General features: G+C 41.1%; 1 protein-coding gene and 1 long non-coding RNA gene across 9 annotated transcripts in view; one reads left to right on the top strand and one right to left on the bottom strand.

Moving 5' to 3' along the window:
• Positions 1 to 6,477: 6,477 nt before the first annotated feature.
• LOC126863420 (uncharacterized) overlaps positions 6,478 to 24,934 on the bottom strand; it is a 37,743-nt gene continuing 19,286 nt past the window's right edge. For all 8 annotated transcript variants that reach the window (XM_050613559.1, XM_050613562.1, XM_050613560.1 and 5 more), the window contains 7 exons: positions 23,922 to 24,390; positions 20,693 to 20,861; positions 15,706 to 15,889; positions 15,276 to 15,544; positions 14,290 to 14,782; positions 13,810 to 13,947; positions 6,478 to 13,244 (listed from right to left, as the gene is read on the bottom strand). In XM_050613559.1, coding sequence (XP_050469516.1) covers positions 12,844 to 13,244; positions 13,810 to 13,947; positions 14,290 to 14,782; positions 15,276 to 15,544; positions 15,706 to 15,889; positions 20,693 to 20,861; positions 23,922 to 24,390 — 2,123 coding nt within the window. In that variant the 3' untranslated portion in view covers positions 6,478 to 12,843. The remainder of the gene's footprint in view (positions 13,245 to 13,809; positions 13,948 to 14,289; positions 14,783 to 15,275; positions 15,545 to 15,705; positions 15,890 to 20,692; positions 20,862 to 23,921; positions 24,391 to 24,934) is intronic.
• On the top strand, positions 15,899 to 19,600 carry LOC126863438 (uncharacterized). Its single transcript, XR_007688861.1, has 2 exons — positions 15,899 to 17,901; positions 18,716 to 19,600. It is a non-coding gene; the product is annotated as an uncharacterized LOC126863438 (long non-coding RNA).

Below are 24,934 nucleotides of genomic sequence, written 5' to 3' on the forward strand. Positions count from 1 at the left end.
GCAATTTCGAACGTATACTCGGGCAAATTCGATGCTTCGTTACGCGATACTGGACCACTTTATACAACGCACATAAAACGTCTCCGCTTCGTCGTCGTTCGTGCACGTCGATTCGAACATCTCCTCGATCCTACCGAATCTTTCTTCACGTCAAGTTATAAGATAGAAGCATAAGCAAGAAGAACGAAGAAAGAAGAATCTTAGGAGAACTCCTTGGAAGAGGAAATCGAGTACACGATACGCGTATATCGCTATTATTTCCGAATCTATCGTGATCGAAGATTCTCGATAATTGTGTTCAACTTCGTAAATAAGAAATTTAACGAGGGAAAGGAGAGAGAGAGAGAGAGATATGAGAGAGAGAGTATGACGATAAAATCATCGTTCGTGCGATGTAGGCGACGTGGAAATTAACTGTTCGTAGTCGTTGTACATACTCGTAGTAACGTGTGTATCATAGAAACTGAAATTTCTTACATTGCTTGGAACGAGACGCCTCGAACGTTCGAGATGCTCGACGGAATCGAGGCTGTCGCGTGAAATATCTCCGTCGTTTTCCGAAAGATTTCGAGCGAACTTGTACAGAGTGGTTTCTGATAAAATATTTAAATGAAAATTTATGTAAAAATTCGATAAAAGTTTTCGAGTGGTGTTTTCCTAGAATTTGACTTTCTATTTGAAAAGTATAGCCACCTTCTCTACGTAGCACCGCGTGTCTTTTTGATACGCGTTGACCGTTGTATTTATCGTGTGTGCGTGTGCGTGCAAACACTAGAATAAGATGTATAGAATCGATATTTCATCGGTCGTCACTCTGTCTAATTTCTACGTTTCTCACTCCGATTTTCATTCAGCTGTGCGATTAAATCTCTTCTTTCGGGTAAAAGTTACGACAACTTCAACGATAACAAGATACACGAAAATATCTGCTAATTCGAGAAGATTTAAATTTAAAGTTAAAAAAGTGCCGAAAGACGGAACACGCGAACGAGCGTTCGAGTATCCTCGTTCGAACCGCGTTCGCGCTCGAAATTCTCTCGGTTGACCACGCATCGGAATCAATCGCATTCCCGCCGCCAGATCTACTCTCCAGACCGAAGAAAGTGCCAACCAATTTGTAAATACGGTATCGTCTTGCCGGAGTCGTGTAGCAGAGCGAATGGTAATTCTCTATCGCGTAACGAGCGTTCCGTTGTGTCGCGCCTGTTTTTTCCGATTCGGTTCGCGATCCAGTGCTCGCATCCGAGAAAAGTCTGTACGCGCGATAATTTTTGTTCCGAACGACGTATTCTATCGCGCGAAAATCACGTCCATCGTGTCCTCGACATTGCGATTACGACGATCGAATCGTCGTTCGTATAGCTGATTACGATCGAGCGTCACCGAGTACAAATTCCATTGTCCTGTCCGATGTATATGCTCGCGAGAGACAATTCGAAGGAAAAAAGGTCTGATCGTGTAAATTCGTTTCGACGTTCTTTTTCTCTCGTTCTACTTTAGGAGATCGTTTATTCGTTTATTTTTTTACTCGTTATAGTATTTCACTCGTATTTTTTATATCTATATATGTTTTTCCTATTGAAAACGTATTTTAAGAGTAGAAGTTACGCTCTTATCGAGAGAGGACTCTTCGAACCTGCGCGAGCAAAACAGATCGTGACTTATTTCTTCAAGAAGAAAAAAAAAAAAAAGAGAAAAAGGAAGAAAGGAAAAAAGGGAAGCGTACAACCGTCATTCGTCACTAAAGTCTTCCCAAAAGAAAAAGAAGAAAAAAAAAAAAAGAGAAAGAAGATAAGAAAGTATAGTACATTTAGAGCAGTACAAACGAGATGACAGAGCAAACTAATTTCAAAATACGATTATATCGAACGAAAAGTAAAAAAAAAAAAAAAAAGAAAAGAAAATTAAAGAAGTCGTGATCCGTAAGTGCAAGGTCCACGTCTATATAGTATTTTTATTATAATAAGCGATCGAAAGTGTAAATGCCGATTATATAAAAGGGTAAAAAGGAAGAGATAGAGAAAAGATAAGTAGAAGGTTCTATTTCTCCCAAACAAATGTTTTATATAAGCTATTTTTAGTAAACGTTTAGCGCACCCGTTCCGATGGGTAGTCAATGCGAGAACTCGCCGTGTTTAAAGTTCTAATTGCCTCGGAATGTTCTTCGTTCTCTCGATATCGTAGATCCCCGAAAGTATAGATGTTACGCGAGCGAAGAGATAAGAAAGAAGAAAGAAAATGAAGATAACCGACGTCTATGTGCTTCTGAAAAATATCGTCTAGCGCCCATCGAAATGAATTTCTCTCAAAGTGTTCGACTTTCGTTGCAGGATCGACGACGCGTTAAATCGAATAATTACAGCGATCTATAAATCGATCGTCGTCGATGGAACAAAGAGGTTTAGGTAGTTGCAAGAATCCTGCGACGTTCGAGGACTCGTAAGATTCGTAAAGTCGTAAGAACGTCTGATTTCTTACAACTTTTCTAACACGATCCGAGTGGATGTGTTTTTATACTTGTATTTTGCGCGTTGATAATTTTATTTCCTCGAAATAATACTCGAGACTTAGGAAAAGAACCAGTTAGTCGCCTTTCTTTATCCATTAAGAACACGAAAAACTGTTTGTGGCCATATCTGACCATCGATTTCTTTCGATCGCGTCCTAAGAAATTTATCCTCGACGGATTCCAATTAAAAGTTGAAACTTTTCTCGGCCAAATCTTCTTCCGAGTCGCGAACGAGCGCGCAGACGATTTCTATTATTACAAACGAGTTCTATAACGCGTAACTTCCTGAATTTTTTACCAATCTTCGATCGACGTAACGAAAGAGTTTCTTCGTAGCTTGTATAACGATTCACGAGGTTCTATATGTCCGAGCGAGTCGCGATCCCGTCGACATATTACTTCTATTATAATACTACAAATTATCTTGGCGTAACGCGAGTTGCAAAAGAGAAAAACAGGATGGAAGGATGATAAAGAGGAATACGCGCCTTGTCGTTCTAGCCTAGTTAAGCGAATGACGAAAAGGGTAGCGTAGCTACGTCTTTCGTTTATCGTATCGAGTATTTGTTTTACCGTTATATGAGATTTTTCGCGAATACTTTGCTAACCAAATGTCCATTACGTCTGAACAATCGAGTATCGATCGAGGAAAGATCTCGTATCGTACAAGGATGATGGCTAGTGCGCGCAATTTTGATCTCGCAGAAACGAAGGAAATCGTAAAGGTGATTATTCAAATAGATCTCGCAAATGTCACGATCGTGCTTTCGTTTCTTACGATTTAATATTTTTCTTTTCGTTAGCAACACCACCGTTTCACGGAACTTTCAACTCGTTTTTTGTTCAATTTTTCCTATCTGTTACTTATTCTTGTTACGCCGCGTTTCGTTTTCAATGAGAATGGGAAATCGAGACCACGAGATCGAGAATTATCGTTTCCAGATCGACGAACAAAGCTTCAAACGTGTATGTATACGTACACAGCATAAATATTCGACGACTCGAACGCGTGGATAAGAAAGAAGTTTTCTAAGATATTACGAATCCAATCGTTTAGGTTTTCCATCTATATATATATATATGTACACATTTTACTTTACGTAAAAGGAAACTGTGTTGCCAATCGAAACTAAAAATATTAACCTTTGTCAAGATATTTTACGCTTACGTTTTCTTCTTTTTCGCGCTTGCGGTTTAGAACTACTGTAATTAATCGTATATCGAAGAGGCAACTGTCTTTTATACACGCAAACGTCGTATTTCGTTATTCGTTGTAAGAGCGAGTTCACAGGCTACTAAAAAACGTTAAAGAGAAAACTTTGCTTTTTAGCGCACAATACATAGAGATTTAGCCGGAATAAGAACTTTGTTGCTAATTTATCAACTAGTTTGTCATCGATAATTCCGTAATTCGATATTTTTCTGCCGGAATACCTGCATTTCACCGAGGAATATCAACATTTTACCCGCTGTCTTCGATAAATACGGTGAAAAACGATCGGCAATTTTGCAAGATTTTTAAGCTGTTTCGACGATATTTTATCAGGAACGAATTCTCGAATTTATACGCAACTGTTATACTCGTGATCCTTCTTACCCGTTATAAATTATGTGATAATTGACAATACCTTTTCTAAGGTAATAATTAAAGCGGTAAATAGTATTAGTAATTAATTATTAATAGCGTAACTATCGTATTAATACGTTGTTCTAAACGATAAATTTGATAAATTCGATGAATTTAATTAAATTTAAATACCGAACAAAGAGGAGAAAGATCGCACGGCTCTGATTCGAGAATTCGATTGCCGATACATGCGTTTGATTTTATGCAAGTACGGAGTGTCATACTCGTTTAGTCGACGGTACCTTTACCACGTAGAGAAATATATATATATATATATATATATATATATATATATATATATATTAGCGATATATTTTGTTCGATCATATATTACAGTTACCATGTACATACTTACTTTTATCATGCTTATTTTATCGCCATTTATGTATCTTGAATTTTTTGTAATAATTTACACCAACGTTACTTCGGTGCAACCGAATAGCTTTCGATCGGCAAGATCGTACAAAGTACGCGATCGTTGGTCAATTTACAATTACGATCGTCGAGTAAGATATACGTATAAAATATACAACACGTTTAAATGAGAATTTCCTCGTTCTTATCGATAATCGTGCGTTTACGTTTATCAAGATTCCGTTCGTACGAGCTACACTGCAAAGTGTAATCATCGCGAGAACTAAAAGTCATGGAAAGTCAAGTACGTATACGTATTATCCCGTTGTCTCGCAATGGACATTCCTTCGGTTTAGAATTTTCACCGAAATCCTGAATATTTCTCGTTTCTTTCGACGAACTAGATCGACGCGATATCCGTGACTCTTAGTCGTAGATCGTCACGACAAGGATGCGCGTGAGCCGAACGTCGTTCGAAAAAGTATCTCCGAATTGTACGATTTCGTGAAACTCGTAGCTTATTATACTCGGTCTATGTATATGTATAGTATGTATACGTACGCGTACGCAACGCGCGTCGAACGAAACTGCGATGATCTTCGACGGGCGAGAATACCTGCGAAACCGACCAAAAAAAGTGAAAAAAGACAAAGAAAGACGAAAGAAGAAAAAAAGGAATAGAAAGAAAAGAGAATCGTTCGGAATTCTAGGACGAATGAATCTAGTCTTTTGTAAACGAGAAACACGAGAGTATCGTATATTTTGAGAATTACGTGCTAGAAGCGTCTAAACCCGTAGATAGAGAGGACAATATCAACGATCGTGTTGTGCTCTACTCTGATTGAAAGTAATGGAACACACCTATATACACTATATACGTACATGCATACATTTGCGCATACACAGAGAGACAGCCGTGTACGCGTGTACGCGTGTACAGATACACAGGCAATACGAATTAGTGGATATTTTTAATAAACGGATATACGGAGCCGAGAAATTTCCGATTAATCCGCGGATCGATCGATTCGACACAGGATCGCGATCGTCGCGATGCGAGTCGCTGCTATTGTAATTTTCTCGTTTCTATTCTTCTTGCCTTCGACAACACGTCTGTCGTCCTGTATGCGATGATCAATGCCGATATTAATTAATCACGGGTAATTACCCTCTCCCTCTCCCTTGTAACGATAATTGTCAATGATCGAGTGAAAATAAATTGGTTTTTCAGTGATAAAACGATTTCGCCTAGGTCGTTCGTTCGGTCGAGCTTTGTTCTCTTTTTCGAAGAACGAACGAATTTCCTTCGACCAACGAATCGAAAAGTTTAACGAAAACCAAGCAAAACGTTTAGTCGTAGTCGAAGTTCCTCGACCAAAGGTTCGCGCTTCAGATCGAACGACGAATTTCGTTTCTATTTCCACTTTATCGAACCTGTTTTCTTCTAGATCGAATCGTTCCTTACCTATGCTCCGCCAAGACCAACGACCGAAGAGACGATCGTCCACCTGATCGTCCAGGTAAATCGAGAGTTCGACTTTGCGACATCGTGGTTACGCTTTCGTCTTCGTCGTATTCGACGCTTCGAGTTCGACGCTACGTACGATTTTATACGATCAGAAAGGTCGTGTAATAACTTTGAGAAAATATCCGATCCTTTCGTATCAAACCATCTTACGTACCTTTGTCAACGAAATACGGAATATCATCGTTATTAGTAGGACGGATTATTTATCGCGGATCCTTTGATCTTGCAAAGTCGTTTACTTTCGCTTCGCGATTATTTGCGCGATAACGAGTCACCATGAGAATTATCCACCAACTTTCGACTACGTTTTATCGATAGTTCGCAACGGTAAAGAAAGGCGAATTAAACAAAGATATTTAGATAGAGCGACAAACGGTTCGTATCGATGATTCTTATGGCGATTCGTTATTTCGATAAGTCACACGCGAAGGGATACGACGGATACTACCAATTCTGATATTCATAAAAAACATATTTAATATACTCATAGTTTGACATTCGTATATAACTCGTGATCGAAGAAACTCGTTACACCGCGTAATAATTTGCGATTAAGAAACCCGAGATACTGCATATAGTACTTAGTATCGCTAATAATTACAAAGTTAATCTAATACTGCTATTTCTTCGGAAAAAGAAGTTCCCTTGATATCGTAGAGCTCGTTCGGAATAACGTGTTCGAACCTCTGCGTTTAGACGCAACGTTCGCGCTTCCTCCTTCTCCTTGTCAAATTTCACAGCGCTGTACATATTCAAAGTTAAAAACCAAGCATCGGTATCGGTAACTGACTTTGTCGCTCGCAAATTTCAATCTCCGCCATACCTACGCTCGTTTTCCTTTTCGTTCGACGAACGAAAGTAATTGGAAATGCATCGACCGTTTGGAACACGATCACTCGTACCCCTTCGCATCGAGTTGCTCTATTCTTTTTTCCTTTTTTTCTTTTTTTTCTTTTTTTTTTTTTTTTTTGCTTCTCTTCGAATACCACCGGTACTCTTTGACGTAATTTCTCGCTAAGCGTCGAAATTCGACCGAATCGCCGAGCAAAGACAATGTTCAAGGCGGAAGCAAGGAGGACTGGGCAACGCTTCACGCTTCAATTTTTATTGTGATAGATTGTATTGAAATTTGTCGCACTGCTTCTGAAAACAAAAAGTGTTTGCACGCGGCTGGATGCTCCGGCCCTCGTGCGCCACGCTATCCTTTTTCAATTTCTTTCGCGCCTCTATCGCGTTACATAGTGTGTTGCGCGTGTCTTTCCCTCCAGTTCTCACATTTCCAACAACGCGCAACGAGTCCTTCGAAGAGGTTCCTCATATTTTCACATATACCAGCGATGGTATATACAACGAAATTCGACATAGAGTACAACGATAGCGACACTCTTGTTAAGACGCACAGACACGCTTGCTTTTCTATTTACTTATTTCTTCTTTCTTCTTTACGTCATGCCGCCACATTCACACGAGAAATACAATGTACAGATATTCTACTATCACGAGAGATGTACAAGACACGCTAGAGTTACAGTTTTTTTTTTTTTTTATTCCAACACGTTCTTTCTCTCTCTCTCTCTCTCTCTCTCTCTTTCTCCCTTCCCCCTCGTGCCTCACCCTCTTTCACTCTGTCATACTCAACGTAATAATTACAGCTGGTAATTTTTTTCTTACTTTTTTTCCACTCTCACACCGTTTCTCATTCTCTCCGATCCTTTCTCACCTTTTGCCTCTCACTCTCTCACTCGCTTTCTCTCTCTCTCTCTCTCTCTCTCTCTTTCTCTCTGCCTCTCGTAATTCTATATACAATTAGGGTTTCGTTCTTTAGGATGTTAGCGAATAATATTTAGCATCGTACGTCTACGCTGTAAACGATTTAACAGTTTCTTTCCTTTCTTTTGTTTTATTTTTGCTTAAACGCTATAATAGTGCTAAGTAATTTTGTCAGTTATTTATATCACATTGTTCATGTACATGTAGATTCCCCGCACGTTTCCTCCGTTACTTTCTCTTTTCCCGTCGATCGATTTTGTTCCCGAGGATTCCTAGTAGTCGACGAGATTCTTTTTCTTTTTTTTTTTTTTGTTCCTTGAACTTTTTTTTAATTATATACAAAAAAAGGATGTTTTTTTATCGCTTTTATTTTCTTCCTCCCCTCCTCTCTCTCTCTCTCTCTCTCTCTCGCTCTTTCTCGATTTTACTTTGCTTGTCACCTGCCTCTGCGTGTTCTTCCTTCGCCAAACGCAAGATCGTAGTAGCACGCGCTTAATCGTTAGATTTCCAAACAAGTAAACGTCTGTCGGTATCGTGACGTTTTCCTCGCATAAATAACCAGAACCTTCGTTACGGAAAAGTAACTTTTCCCATCGATTTTTTTCGTTCTTCTTAATCGTCGCTCGAAGCTCGCTATCTCGATATATCCGAAAGTCTACTTTCCTCGGATCGGATCGGATCGGCTCGTTCCAACGACGAAATAACTCGAAAACTAATTTTTCTTTTTAAGCAAAGATAACGATCGATAAAACGACGGTTGCCACTCGTCTTGCACGTTCGGCGAACGAAGCAACGATCCTCGCCTTCCTACTTACTCGATCTGCGCAACGTGTTAAGAATGCCCCCAACATCTAGTACGAGTATTTACATGCATTGCACGATTCGTAAGATTGGATTTAAAAGATACGAAAAGAAGGAAAGGAGATCGATACGACAGAGTGGCGAACTACAGTTCGAAAGCCTAGCGTTGTTGATTCGTGTTAAAAAAAAAAAAAAAAAAAAAAAAAAAAAAAAAAAAAAAAACAAAAAAAACAAGGAGGGAACGGAAATGACTAGTGCGCGCGCGCCGAATTTCATATTCTCCAGCAATTTATCATCCCGCAGGAAAATCCTGCGAAATCTCTTTTATACGAACTACGATATCTGCCGACACGTTCTTTACATTAAGTTAAGAGACGAAAATAGAGACGGATCCCCCCGAAAGACACGACGTTTTAATTTTATCTTCTTCGCGAAAACTCCCGATATGTCATCGGCTATGGACGACCGACTGACGCTTTACCAGCGACTAGTTATAGCAGTATAGAGGAAATGAACGACGTCTCGCGTGTGAACGATCGAAGCCTGACGAGCTCTCGAATCTGTACTTTCGTTGAAACGCGAAAAAAAGTCACCGTAGCTACAGGCTGCGAGAGACGATATTCCTTCTAATTACATCGCGTGTTACGACGTAGTGCCGTCTTTTAATTGTTATACGTGTAGATTAAAAGTAACCTACGTGATAGTAACAAAGTCATTTGGAAAAAATACTTATGCTTTCGCATAAACAGCGATTGGATTTACGACAGTTCGAAGGAAGCATCTACCTGCGAGTACAGCTGCAACAACGATCGCTATTACCGCGCGAACAAAATCGAACAGTTTTGAAAGAGAGATTGAATCGGGGCAACCAAAAGAGGAATCGGTTATCGGAATTGAAAGATTGGTAATCGAGAGCGGATTAATTAAATCGAGGTAGTGATGTAATACGAAAAGGAGCAAATTTCACGAGTCTTGCCAAGAATCTGAAAACGGGTGCAGATTCCCTGAATATTCAGAGACTATGTAGGTACTGGAACCGAGTCGCTGATCGAACGCGATACCATTGATTCGGAAGTATCGTTCGTAAACTCTGCTAATTTAGTAGTACTCGATCGTAAACGATTACAGTTATTTCGCAAACGGTGCTCGACCGAAATAATTTCCAACGAACGAAATTTCTTTTTTTCTTTCGTTTCGTTTAACGCATTCGTTGTTCCGTTTATTTGCGAGAATAAGCAGCAACGGGATAAAACATCGATTTGTCAAAGTGAGATACTTGGCGTGCCAAAGCAGAATGAAACGACAGACTTACGGAATACTACTCGAAACTTTGATACGTAAATTCGATAAAAATCATCGCAGAGTATAGCGCTATCGAATTTCGAGCAGTACAAAGATCCAGCATAACACGAATGCGTTAAAACTTTCTTTCGAACTAACGGTGACGTTTTCAACGTTTCTTACGCATCTACGGGATAACAGGGTCGAGCAAGTCCCATGCTGCATTTAAACGCCCTGCAAAACGATATTTCGCCCTCCGCTAACCAATAACTTAGTACATGTTTTAACGTGTTTTCGCAGTAGATCGAAATACACAGCGTCCGCGTATATAATATACCTACATAATCAGCGCATAAACTGACCGACCAAAGCCTTTGATTAAATAATTTAAAAAATAAAAAAAAACGAGATATATATGTGTGTATACGCAGATACAAGTTAAGAATAATACTAGTGTACAAATGGTGATATTCTGAAAGAGACCGTTAACGGTCACACGTACACTCACACACACGCGCGTATAAAAATTCTTCGCTACACCGCTTTCAAACTCTTAGCTTCGCTTTTGCGCGTCGTTCGCGAATTCCAAGTCGTTCTTAATTGAATTTTGATCTTTCTCCTCGAGTATGTATTACCCGATACGGAAACCGAAGGAAATTGCTCGCGACGATGTACGATATCGAAGACGATATCGTAACGCAGGAATCAAGATTTTTGGAAAACGTTTTCGACTCGATCTTCGTGTTTGGAAATTTGTTAACGACAAAATGGGATTAATCGCGTTACAAAAACGTACAGGTAAAGATATGTAAAAAGAAAAATAGGAAACCTAACAGATGCGCGATCCTTATTAGAGAGAGCTTATTCTTTGTACTTTTGCAATAAGACTTGACAAGCTACGGGGTAGGCGAAGAAATCTCGAACGACGGATTACAGCATCGCGATTACGTCGATAATCGCAATCGTGTAAAGATAAATCGAAATGTACGGGCAAAAGTATGTTCGTGGCGTTCGAGGGACAAACGTTGCGTACTGCTATTTCGCATCGTACGTTCTATTTATATCGAGTAAACAACCGTTAACGGTCTCGCATCGAGTATATCGAATGAAAGCTCAAAAAACTTAAAATATCGCAAGATGAAACGTAAATTCTTTTTCCTTTACTTACACATAGAAAAAACAATTTAAAATAGTACGATAAACCACCAAGTGTATGTTGTATACGATAATTCCGTGTTCCTCTTGCAACGCAAATCGGAAACTTTTCTTCCCTAATTCGATTATCTATCTGATCGATTGCAGCAAAATATTATGCAAAATATAACGTTTCGTCAGCGGTCCGAACACCTGTATGTACACGTTTCTCCAAAAACAAAACTACCATATCGTTAAAAACGTACACATACATATTTTGTCTGTCACTTTCTTTTTTTCTTTTTTTGTTTTCAGACTTTCGAGAAAAGCCGCGGCTGAGCGTCCTTTCGAAACGAATCCGATAAAGATATCAGGACCACAAAGCCAAGGCAAACGTTTTGCTTATGCCCAGTGTTGCACTTTGTAAAATAAATAGAAACGAATAAATACTTGAGCACGTTCTATACCTCTGTCTATCTTCTATCTATATATATATAAGATATATATTTCATATATATAAGATGTGTATATATATATATATATATATATATATAGATAGATAGATAGATAGATGGACAGATAGATAGACAGATAGATAGACAGATAGATACATAGATAGATAGATAGATAGATAGATAGATAGATGTATAGACATATAAAAGAAGAGAAAGAAACGTATGCGTATTTCCTTGGCGTGCATTGAACGCGACGTAAGTTCAATTTATCATCCAAGTTCCCGAAAGTAAATTACAGGCGTAAAGGATAATCGTTTCTCCACAGCCACTATTTAACGCAAAGGATTAATTTAAAAACGCAAGAATATTTATCATCCATCCGATTTCAAGATTTCGATCAATTTCAAACATCTAAACGAACCTTACATATACAATTCATTAATTTAACATCACTCTGTAAACACACAGTTTAGTTTCTTCTTTGCCTAACTTCTTCAATTGCAACGAGGTACCAAAAAAGAAACGTAGCTCTGTTGTACTTTACAGCCGAGATATTTAAAAAATCGTGCAAATAAGATTCCAGTATCACGAGTCAAATCGATTTCATGATTTTTCGTGATTTTCAATGAAATTCGTTCGTGATACGTTGCTATATACGATCGCGTATATAATTTAGAAAAAGAGATCTCTCGACAGACAACGTAATACCAACGATCATCGACCGTTTTATTTTCCAGGATTTTATCGTGCGAAAAATGGAACAGCGAAACGTTGAATTTGCAAACGTTAAACGATCGCACTGAGAAATTCCATGGCGTACATCGGCCTACTTTCTTCCATCTTACGCTTCCGGAAAACGCGAACAAGATCATCTTCGTCCGAAGCGGCCTCGTCGCGTTCATTTCCCTGACCCATTTCCGGCGAGTTTTGCCTTCGATAAGTACTTCTCTGAAGCATTCAAGGTACCATGCACAATCGCGCGAGTTGAGCAACGGCATTTTTAACACCTTCGCATCTCTCGGTCGTCTCACTCCTTGGAAGAGCAGAACCATTTGAAATCCAAAGCACGAAGGGACACGAGCGAACTTTTACAAAATAAGAAATCCTCCCTCGTTGTTGGAAATACCACGACGGAGAGAATTATCGCGTCTCTTATGTCTCTTCTTCCGTTGACCGGATCGTCCATTTTGACCTTATCTCTCGTTGAAGCATCGAATCGATCGTGTATAGTAGTCGGTGCTATACACGCGAAACGCGTTAGACGATAACGGAACGTGGACACGTGTCGATTAAACACCGATCTATCGTAATCTCTGCGACCCCGCGCCTCCGTACACCCAGCGGGAGCCATTTCTCAAACTAGTTTCACTTTCTTTTGATTCTGTCAGACGGTCGAGTGCGTGGTGGAGGAAGGTTGTGTACTGGAAGCCGTCGTCGATTGTGGTGTTGATGTTGACGGTGAACTGACGACAACTACAGGCTTCACCAGAGTGGTGGTGTTGATATATTGGGCGTTCACGATCGGCATTTGCGCCACGGATTTGAGGATCGGGGTCGTGATCATTTTGCCCGCAAGGCTAGAGGGGGCTAGGATATGAGCAGTCACTTGATTTCCTTGCGAGACAACGGTCATCGGCGTGACGATCGGTGTCAGGCCGGAGAGAGGTGTGTGCGGGCCAACGATATGAGCTATACCCTCTGTGGACGGAGCGTTTTGCATCACTGTCGAGCCTGGTTTACCTGTTGTGGTTTGAAGCGACACTCCTGCATGGCTCAGCGTCAATCCTGCAACCCATAGGGGTAATTGCACGGTAAGATATGTTGTCTTTTTTCGGCCAAAACGAACGCGAACAAGAGAATAATTTGAATCCCTTACGCTCAAGATCGTTTTCACCTGTTATATACCTTTCTACGATTGGTATTTGTAACTATTCGCGAGCATGCACCGTTACTGAAATTCTTTTTTACCGGACGATTCTTTAAAAATAAATATAATAAATAACGTAATAAATATTAAAAAAAAAAAAACTTGTACACCATTTTCAAAGCAACCCCGTACACGAATACAACACGAGTCGCTCTGCAAATGGCCACTTTTCTTCTAGCACCGTTTTTCATTACAAGATCGTAACAGTACGATTTCGTCTTGGATGTAGTGCTGTATACAATAAACGCGAAGAAATAAGATCAGAACTTGCTTTTATAGAAACCGAGAGATACGCGATAACTAACGAGAAATTGAAACTGTAGATTTGCCCTCTGGTGGCGAATATAGAAAAGATCAGCGTGTTTAAACTATGATACAGATATAAAAGGAAAAGAACGAAAGATATCCAATGTAAAGCATTACCATTTGCAGGCAGTATGTTCAATTCAGCGCCACCGGGAAGTCTAGTCAACTCCGATCCATTTCCACCTACCAGTGTCACACCACCGACCATTTTATGCGTGGTCTGCGCGTCACCCGCTCGTATCCTCGTTTGAGCATCTGCAACGTACACAATGCACGATATCATCCAACACGATCGAGAAAATAAATCGATGTTCTTCGTTGATAGGATGTTTCGTCAAATTTCACAGTAGCAAAGCCAACAAATTCACGCAGTCGTATTACTTAATTGCTATCAAAGATGAAAGAAAAATAAGAAAAGTTCTCTAGATATCGTGGTATAGTTTGAACAGCACTGAATAAACGTGCGTCGACATGCGTCGCAAATACTTGATCGAATATTTTTTTTATATTTTTAGAACAAACGAAGATTTTTTAAATAAACGACAGCAGCGAACTCGTAATTACGCTACGTAGACAGGATCGTTTCGAGTTACTCACTCGTAACATTCAGTGCAGGAGAATGCGCAGCGAAAACTAACGGCCTCCCCTCGTTTGCCGAATGCACTAATGTAACTGGCCTGACGTCATTGGCGGACGACTGCACGGCTAGGGCCAACGGCCTGTCGTTGTTGGACAGATTAGAATGCACAAACGTTACCCTGTTGTCGTTGGCCGTGGACGAGTGAACGACCAGCGCTACGGGCCTTGGCTCACTTCCAGTGTTCGATTGCACGGCAATAAGCGGCCTCGATTGATCCGGCGAGTTTTGCACGGCCAACGTGAGCGGCCTGGATTCGTTGCTGCCAGTGGTGTGAGTGACCAGAAGTTGCCTCGTGTCACCGGGTATCACCCTCAAGCTCGGACCGAGGTGCTGAAGGGTCGGTACGATCGTCGGCAAGCCTTGACTGGTGTTCAATATCTGAGCGCTGATCGGCAAGTGCAACTGGTGCGGCTGCTGCACTATACTCGTTGGTGAAGTATTAACTTTCTCCTACGATGAAAATTTCACGAATTACTTTGGATCGAGCTAATCGACTTTCTCATATGTAATATATAATTCTGTAATGTATATTCTAATTCCTTTCTAAATCTACAAAAATAAATGTTGTGTTGCATTGGTCGGCAACTAATTTATACATATCTATATAAACCAGTTATATGAAACACATTCGCAATGCATTTGAATCTTGCACCGTTGTTCCACACACAACGTTAAAAGGTACACAAACGTTGTGTCCAAGGGGGTGCTACTAACTAACGCTTTGCTCTGCTTTTTTGTTTGCTGCAGTATGCTTCGACGATATATACTTCGCGATCTAACCATTTTGAAGCGAATAAAAACGGTTAGTTACGATTTTAGCCGAAACTGGGATTCGATCCAGGGACGTTCGGATTAGCAGTCGCGGACTTAACCGACCGAGCCAATTCAACCGGCCGTAGAACTTTTGTGCTCGATATCGTCTTCAATCTCTTATGGGACGTACCTGCGCTGGAGTAGGAATGCTAGGTGCAGGCGTTCCAGGACTCGAACTCGCAGGTGGACTTTCTCTGGAACTTGGCGCAAGATTCATACCCTGCGCTTGGCAGACAACCGCCGCAGTGGCAACCTGATTGTGGATACTGGAAGTCGCGCTAGTACTTTGAAGCGCCTGCGGTGAACTAGCCGTAGCTGCGCTGCTCAGGCTGCTGGTACTACTGTACCTCGTACCACCCCGTGCGAGCCCCGTCACATCAACCTCCATGTTTTCTGAAACTTTAATAAAAAAAAAAATTCTTAAATCAGAAATTGCCACCTTACATTTTTCTCTTATCGTCGATTCTATATTTTATAAAAGGTTCGCTTCGATGGTTGTTGTTTCTCTTCGAGTACGTTTAAAAGGTATACGAATGTCCTATTTCGATCGTAAGACTTACTACTTCTCGTGGCCGTTACATCGGCAGCCGCATTCTGTTCCGGTAAAAGAGTATTAAAGTCGATGTGATCCCAAGTAGCCGCGAGTTCCTTCTTCAGAGCTAGTAATCTTTGCTGGGCAGCAATTTTTTCCCTAGCAAGCCTTTCCATTTCGTGTTCGTAATCTCGTTCCTTCCTTCTCAACATCTGCAACGATATCCCCGCAATTAAAAAAACAGGGCAATCGATGGTAGAAAAAAGTTTCGCATTTTTTTATAGAACGAGCAGAAAAATTAATTAGCTTTCGACCGAAACGATGTAAAATACAACACTCTCTCGCGATTATATAAGCACGTGTTCTAGACAGATTCCGATTATTCCCGAACGAGAAAGCGCAAATATATTTCGACCGATAACGCGATATATATTTATTTGCTCCCTCGAAACTTCTGCGATCCCAAAACTCTAAAATTTACGCAATCTGTCGTACATGAAATTATCTTTGTTTATCAAACCTGCGTGTTTCACAGTTTCACGGAAACGATTGCAGTTGTTGCGATCCTCTTCGCACACTCCGGTAGATCTTTATGAAAAATTGCGTGCGCACGATAAAAAGCGGACGAAAACCCATTATACGTATCCCGGCTTCGTTTTCGAGAATAGCATAACGCGAGCGTCACACGATACTCCTGCAGATTCAGGACAACTCTCCATCGAAACACGATAAGCCTTGTGTTTGACGTCAGCACGAACATGCGTGAAGGAACCGTGCACGAGTGCACGGGTGCACGTGACAACGAGCTCCGATACCCAGCGAACGAGATGCATGCGTTTCGAGAGAAGTCGAGGAGAAAGAAAATATGCAAGGACGAAATTCTTGTCGTGTGCAAATTCGAACCTGATCGTTTCGCGCCACAAGTGCTGAGAAAATTCACGATGCGGCAACTTTGAACCACGATAAGAATCTCCAACGAAGAATCGGCATCATTTGCTGTACAAATTACAAAATTCGATCTCGCGTCTTGGCCCATATGTATTTAACTTTCCTGTAATCTTCGTGTCAGCAAACGCAACCTTATACCGTTATAGAACTTAATCTAGGCTAAACTTCTACTCAGAGTAACTGGTAAAAACCATAGCTTCAACGCGATGTAAAATAGATGGAAATGCCCATTAACCGATGTTAAATCGTTTATTAATATATTATTTATATATGTATGAAATATTTACTGGTAAATATTTTTGGAGCGAAACGATGCTGTCTAAGATTAATTCTAAAGTTAGACTATGAATTCAACGTAAAACGAAACGAGCGTGAAAACACGCAAGACTAACAATATAGACGTAAAAACTTAGACGTGTTACAGCAGAAATCTCGAGTAGTTACGACTCTTTCCGTCAAAACGTGATAAGCATTCGATTCGGTATCGGCAGGAACGTTTCGCGAAGGAACGCACGTGACAATAAGTGGCAGCGCTACCGGCGCGCACGATACAGAATACACGTGGTAAGATCGTCGAGGAGGAGAAAGAGGAGAGCAACGCAGCCGCGCGCAGAAGGGAACGCAGACGGAAAGAAAAGACACGACCGGGGTCGCCAACTTACACAGTGATAATCAAAGAAAGTAAGTGGGAGACGAGGATCGCCTTGGTCGGAGAACAAGGAGGAGGAGGAGGAGGAGGAGGAGGAGGAGGAGAAGGAGGAGAAGAAAAAGAAGAGGAAGAAGAAGAAGAAGAAGAAGAAGAAGAAGAGGAAGACGGGGCAGGACGTAAATACGAAGAAAGATGGGGCTACCAACAAAGATAGAACGCAACGCTAGAGATAAAGAGAGGGGAGAAAGCAGAAGGAGGGGAATATACGTTGCGAAAAAGGCTGAGAAACACAACAAAAATAGACAGACACGCGTATCGAAGGATAGGTAAGTTAAAAGGAGATAGAAAGACGACAGAAGTGGAGATGAGGAGGAAGGTGCACGAAGGCCGTTGCATGAATAGGCGCACGCGCGGTTTACAAGCACGTGGGTAAACCGCCTTCAACAGGATTCGCACACACAATACTGCGCTCTCGGATATACGCAAATAGCGTTTTCGTTTCTTTCTACATCTCCCCTATCTGCCACGTCGTACGTGCCGCGAAGATCGCGCATGTACTTTATTATACTTTATCGAACTCGGGTGCGCGCGAATCCGGCGGATTTTTCGCCGACTAACAAGAATGGAGTAAGTTAAACCCGTTTAAAGTGTCGTCGTGCCGGTAGTGGATTACCGGTTTCCTTTCATTCGTATCTCCGATGTATATATCTTGCTTTTTCTTCTTTTCTTTTTTAAATTCAAATATCTACATTTCGATCGAGCATTGTCCCGATACGATGACACTTATTGTCCCCATACGTCAGCTGTTAAGAAGGAACGTTTCGTTATTACGCTATTTAAGGTCTAATAATTACGTTGTATTTTGGTCGATGGTTATTGACGAAACGTTTTCACGGGATCCATAGGTTTCGTTTTGCCATTCGAATTTCGAACTGAAACGAAATAACGATGCTTAGTATCTGTGACGACCGCACCATTTTCCGAAATAATACCCTAGCTTAAATACTTAACGATCTTGAAAATCTGGCAGCTATTCACGAAGTTATTATTGCGTCGGTAATCGTGCGGTTTATTTGCGAGTCGCTACGTTTCTCACAGAACTTTGGATAATCCTCGACCCCGAAGGAGACAATAGAGCATGATTGTACCTGAGACCGAAAATTATTCTTAAGAAGCTAGTCTTTGATACATATATATATATATATATATATATATATATATATATATATATATATATATATATATATATATATATATATATATATATATATATATATATATATATATATATATATATATATATATACACACATATATATGTATACATATATTTTATTAACGTTTCCCCGTATAATGGCAAGAGACGTAACGATTGTGTTTCGTGGATTTCGTATATCTGTTGACAACGTTTATTAATAAATACGTAACGAAATGTTTTCAGTTGATAACGGTATACGTCAATGACATCGTTCGGAAGACGTAGCTGATCGGTGGCTCAACAGAAACATGGAACGGGTAATTCCACGTAATTACGCAGAAACCTGACGTTACGGTAAGCCAACGTGCAATTTCGACACGTCGGAGTGGTGCATCCGTTTCGTACTTAGAAGTCGGCAACAATGGCGCTCTGAACGATAAAAGTTCGGATAGCAGCGTACGCCGTACGTGCCATGCTGCGTGACACCGATGGCCGCGCAATCACGTGGAACCAATACAGGTACACCTTGTACGTGGAGAAGCATCGTGTACGCACACGCGCGAACTGCACGGAGTGAACCGGAGACGAAGAAAGCGAACGTCTCGTATGGTGGGGGAACACGAAGGATGACCTAGAGTGGGAAAGACGACGATCGACGAAGACGAAAGAGTACACAGACAATGCCGTTCTGACGAAGACGGGCGAACGGAGAAGGAGGAGGACGAAGGAACGGAAAGAGAAAGAAACTACAGATACGAAACGCGGTCGAAGAGGAAACGCGAGACAGAAGATACACGCGGAAAGAAAGAGGAGAGGTCAGGAGCAGACAGAGAGCGAGAGACAAGAGACAAGACTAGAAAGAAGTGGGGATCGCGAGACAGAAAAGACAAAGACGAAAATACGAGGAAAGAAGACGGTGGTGGGGGAACAACGTGTCTCTAGAAACGACCTCGTGCGGCAGACGGAGCAACGGAGAGAGTGAAACTATCGGACGAGGAGGAAAGACGACTGTACTGTAAAGAGCGAGTAAAAAGGGAAAAATGATTCTCGCGTAAAGGCGGAATAATATATCGTAAGTAAATTGGTCGATCTGGTTAAAGGAGAAGACGAAGGAAGCGAGGAAAGAAGGTGAAGAAATACGATACCCTGGGTTTGCACGTACGATGGAAACGACGCGTATGCCGTCCGCATATTGGAAAGAAACAAACGGATCGTATAGTAAATAGGTAAAAAGAGAGACATGCGCAGACCGAAAGGCTACGGAGAAAGAGACACGGAGAATAAGCCACACAAGCGCGTGAGAAAGAGGCCAAACGGCTGATAGTAGGATTCGAGTTGAATCACGAAACAAGGGAAAGGAGGTGGTATGTATGGTCGACCTTCGCGGGGACGCGCATCGGGCCGATTCTCTGGCCGTCGCGCGAAAAGTTAATGCCCGGTTTCGCAATTCCGAAATTTCGAGAAAAAAGAATTAGATAGGCTCGAACTCGAGTACCAAGGGGAAGTCAAAATTTCCTTCTGAATATAAAATAGGCGCAATCGGTCTCCACCGATACCCTTATCGATACAGTAAAATGATTTATTTCCGGCCCGATACCATATGCCATTATTATCTACTATCGGCTAATTGGTATTTACAATCATGGTATATTACATCACTCGTTGATACATAGTCTGCGAGACGCAATATATTAACGAAAGCGATTAATAGAATGGAAGATTAATCGGGTCGAGTCTTACGTACCGAAGATTATTGCGTGGCGAAGTAACCGCAGTCACAACCCCCCCCCCCCCACCCCACCCTTACAAGCCGGCGATTATTTCTGTCTTTTGCTTCTTCTCTTTTTCTGTTTTTTCGAAAAATTCGTAAATCGAAACTGACTCGTGATACATTGACCGTACGAATCGAACGGAACAATTACGTGGCCTTTATATTCAGGTGCCACGACCACACATTTCGCGCTAGGTCACACGGCTAACCTGCGACACTGGAAACCATCGTGGCATAACAGGGAGCATAATTAACAGTTTTTACGATAGCAAAGCGTTTCGCGTGCAAGCATGCTCTCTGCGAGAGACAGGATTTCGCTATTATGTAAAGTAAACAGCATGTAACATTACAGCAAGGAATATTATGGTAATTGTACTAAACTTATCTATAAATTGGAACGGGAAAAGAGTATGAATCGTAAAACACGTTACACGTATCAATTTACATACCTGTATATGCCTGATCGCAGCGTGAAGAATCGAAAGGTTCGACGACTTTTTCTCTTCCTGCGACGGGAGTTGCCTCTTCAATAATTCGAAGCACTCTTTCAGGTGCGCCCTTCGATTTTTCTCCAATTTGTTATGCACTTCTCTGGTGCCAGAACGGATTACACACGGTCTAGAATAAAGAAACGGATATATGTAGACACGCGATATTTTCCATTTATATTTACATCTATGTGGAACCGATAAACCGTTGATAAATTAGTTTCGGCGAACTATGAAATCTATCGAAATTCTATTGAAGCGATTTCACAGGCCCTTAAATAAAAAGCATCGAGTCACCAGTAAAACGTAAGTGGTGCAAGTTACGTCCCTCTGCAAATTACATTACGCTGCTTCCAACTTGTCAGGCATTTTCGAATCGATTCGCGCGACGTGTTGACGCGAAAATCCTCCCCCCCTCCCCTCCCACCCCCAAACGATAATACCATTCTTGCATCATTTTCTTACACGATCGCAGCAACGCGACTAGCTTACTGGCAATATTTCGTTAATCAGGTTCGCATGCACTCTTTACATCTAGAGAATTAAAGTGAGATATACGATTGGAGAAAATCGCGAGATAAAAGAGTAAGAGATCCAGGTAAGGAACGCTATCGGATAACAGAAAACAGAGAAATGCAAAATAAGAAGAGAAAAGTATGACGATAAAGCGAGCGTAAACGGTCGATAATCTCTGTAATCGATCGGATAAAGCAACAATCCTCGCGCACCTCTGAAGCGAAGTACACAGACATGGAAATCGCGTTCTTAATCGGAAGGTGGCAGACAAATTACGATAATCCGTAGCGGGAGGAGGCACGAGCGTGCAGCACGCATGCGGTGGTACGCGATAATGGCAGCGGCGCGTTAGTACGCATCCCGGTCCCCGGTCTCACGACGTGGTAAGTGACGCACCGTGCACGTGCCATTCACCCTGGACACGTGCACCGCGTGAATGGGTAGCGAAGACTCTGTTGCCTCGACGCTCCTGCCTGTGCATCGAGAAAAGAGAGAACGGACAAGACGGAGAGGGAGAGCGCGCGAAGCAACAGGCTGGCATATCGGCAGCCAGAAAGAACACGGAAAAACGGCGAGAAGCAGGCGAAGTTGGCGGCACCGTGGACTGAGCAACCGTCGAAAAATATATCGAACGAAAATTCGCGACAAGAAACAAAATACTACCGCTGCTGATGCTGCTGAGAGAGAGAGAGAAAGAGAGAGAGAGAGAGAGAGCAAATGCGGGATGGAGCAGAAAGGGAAAGGGAGGGGGAAAAGTTCGAAAAGAAATTTTTAGAGGAAAGATGACGAACAGGGAGATAGAAATGAACTTCTTGAGAATTAGGGGTGTAGATGTGTTGTATTTCGTTGTAAGAAAGTAACGTTTGGTTCGATCCAATGTTAATTACGGGTTATATACTATGGAATTTTATCGATGTAACATTTGATAAAATATCAACACGTTCTAAGGCGAATAAAAAAATTGTTCGATATGGCGTTGAAACGGAGAAAATCATTTATTTTCCTCTAATTAAATCTTTCTAGCGTAACGTTTTCAGTGACGCGCGTGTAAGATACCAAAGATACGGCCAAAATGATCTTTTTTCTTGGCATAGAACGTGTTAATCGTTTATAAAGAAAAGAATGTAATACGCACAACGAGGAATAAAAGCGTACCTCGTGTACATCCTTTAAAATTTGACCAAACGACTTTCTCCGAGTTTCTCTGAGAAACTGACAAAGGATTAGTTTACTAGATAACGCGTTAAAAATGTTTTGAAAAAATTGCCTTTTACAACATTTTTATCTGGGCTTGTAGCGAAAATTTCAGCAGCACGTTTTGAAGATTTGCGTTAGTTGTGCGATATATACACTGAAAATTTTAGCGAACTCGGTCGATGCGGAAACAGGCGTCAGGCATTTTTAACCGTTTGTAACTCGTTGCAACGTTAACCGATTTCCATCAAATTTTCAGCTTAATTGTATAACCGACGTATAAATGTTCGATAATCGTGTTGCTTAAATTCTTATTACAGGCTTGGATAAAAAAAAGTTGTAAAAAGTAAGCTCCAAATTGCAATTTTTCCAAAAAAAAAAAAAAAAAAAAAAAAAAAAAAAAAAAAAAAAAAAAAAAAAAAAAATGTTACGCGTCGCGTAGAAATCTGATCCTTGTAACTCGTCAGGGAGTATAGACACTCGTCGTTCGATCCAAGCTTTAAAAAGTTATTCTGCTTTAAAAGGTGTACGAATACCTTTGTCCCTCGCTGTATATGCAACACCTAATTATGCGTTAATGGTATAAATTACTCGATGCAAATCTGCAACACGCGTAACCTTCGATGTAACAAACAGGTACGAGAAGTTAATTCGGTTTCTAAGTTGTTTAACTCGGATCAACTCTCATTCTCCGTAAAACGAACTATTCTAAGGACAATTATAATTAGATTTTAAGAAGTTTTTCCGTATAAAATCAGTCACAGTTGCAACGGTAACTCGGTTATTCTTAAAGTTATTACAAAGCACTTTCGTACCAGGTGTTCGGTGATTCTGTTCGCTACATCGGCGAATAATCCCAAATTCGTTTCATTCCAACATTATGCGTTCCTATTATTATTTAGTTCTCTTGCTTTTCCTTTTTATCCAATTTTGAGATTGTAACTCAATGTGCCGCGATAAATAAAAAAAGCTGACTCAAAGTTCTCCTACCACCCTTACAAAAATTAGAAAGCATATGTTCGCATACGTTGACGTTAATGTTAATCGTATGTCGACGTAAACTATATTAGATCTACTTTATAGTAACTAAAAGTACAGTAACTAAACTTAACACAGATATACACAAAATATACACAAGATATACACAAGGACGGTTATGCACATTATCCCAAATTATACGAACTTAACACTTTAACCAACATCCGTCGGCCGTCGCTTATGTCAATTTGACACGCGTTGCGATAAACGAGATAAAAGTAAGAGGAAAAAGTAAAGCAACAAAGAGAGATATTTGTCTCGTGTTCGTAATTTATATGTTCGTTACAAGGGACGGACGAGGGTTAAAACTTAAATTAAACATATAATGTGTACGAATTAAGCTTATCTTAGCTAACTTATTTTTATCTATCGCACGAACGAAATTAACCGACATACATCGAACGAATTACAAATAAAATAGAAATAGTTGCATCAATCTTACCCGTTTCGATGCTTCTTATTGTCGTGGCTGGGTTCAACGTCGACGACGAGATTGCCCGCGGTCTGCTGCGAGTGATTCGTATTATGATTTTCCACGTAAGGATTATGCGGGCTGTTGTGATTGTTGTGATGGTGATGATGGTGATGGTGATGCTGCTGTTGCTGTTGCGGCTGCTGTTGCTGCTGCGGCTGCTGTTGCTGCGGTTGCTGCTGCGGCTGCTGTTGCTGTTGCTGGTGTTGTTGCTGCTGGTGTTGCTGTTGGTGTTGTTGCTGGTGCTGCTGTTGCTGGTGGTGCTGCTGCTGCTGATGATGATGGAGATGGTGGTGCGACGTAGAGTGTACGGCGGCCAGATGCGCCGTGTTTGCGTTCGCCGAGGGTGGCGTTACTCGCGCGCTTGAGATCACGGGACTCCCTCGGGAACCTGTCGAGTGATTCCCGTTCGTTCTATTATTTTCTAGCGGCTCCTCCTCTGAAAAATAAATCAAATCAATCTTTTCTGAAGATTGACCATTATAAAACTTTCTACTTCGTTATGATCTTTCTTCCGTCCAAAAGAGATCTTCGATACGGTTTAATCAAAATCTCGTAGTTATTTATATCACGATATAATTTATTTGTCGGGTTTACATGAGAATCGGGGTTAGGGGCGTGAAACGAATCTTCGTTTGGATTACACGTGTCGTTATGAAATAGAGAAGACATCGACTAGTGCAAATACGATTATACGATAGAACCGGACAAGTAACCGTGGTAATTAGATACTCGAGAAACTAATGACAATGATCTTAGGTTCGATAACGAATCCGCGGTCGACGGGATGAACGTGCTCACAAAATCTAAGTCGGACGCGTAACAATCACGGGTCGTAAGGTGTTACTCTTTTCGTCGATGAGATCGCAAGAAGGAATGAATCTCTGTCCCGATGATGCCACAGAGGAAAACTATATACGTTGCTGCTAATTGGTCAATCTCCATATCGGTGGTTAGAAAAAGATGCTAGCCGCCCTCGAGGG

This window comes from Bombus huntii, chromosome 3 (genome assembly GCF_024542735.1).
Source record: "Bombus huntii isolate Logan2020A chromosome 3, iyBomHunt1.1, whole genome shotgun sequence".
In the NCBI taxonomy this organism is placed as follows: domain Eukaryota; kingdom Metazoa; phylum Arthropoda; class Insecta; order Hymenoptera; family Apidae; genus Bombus; species Bombus huntii.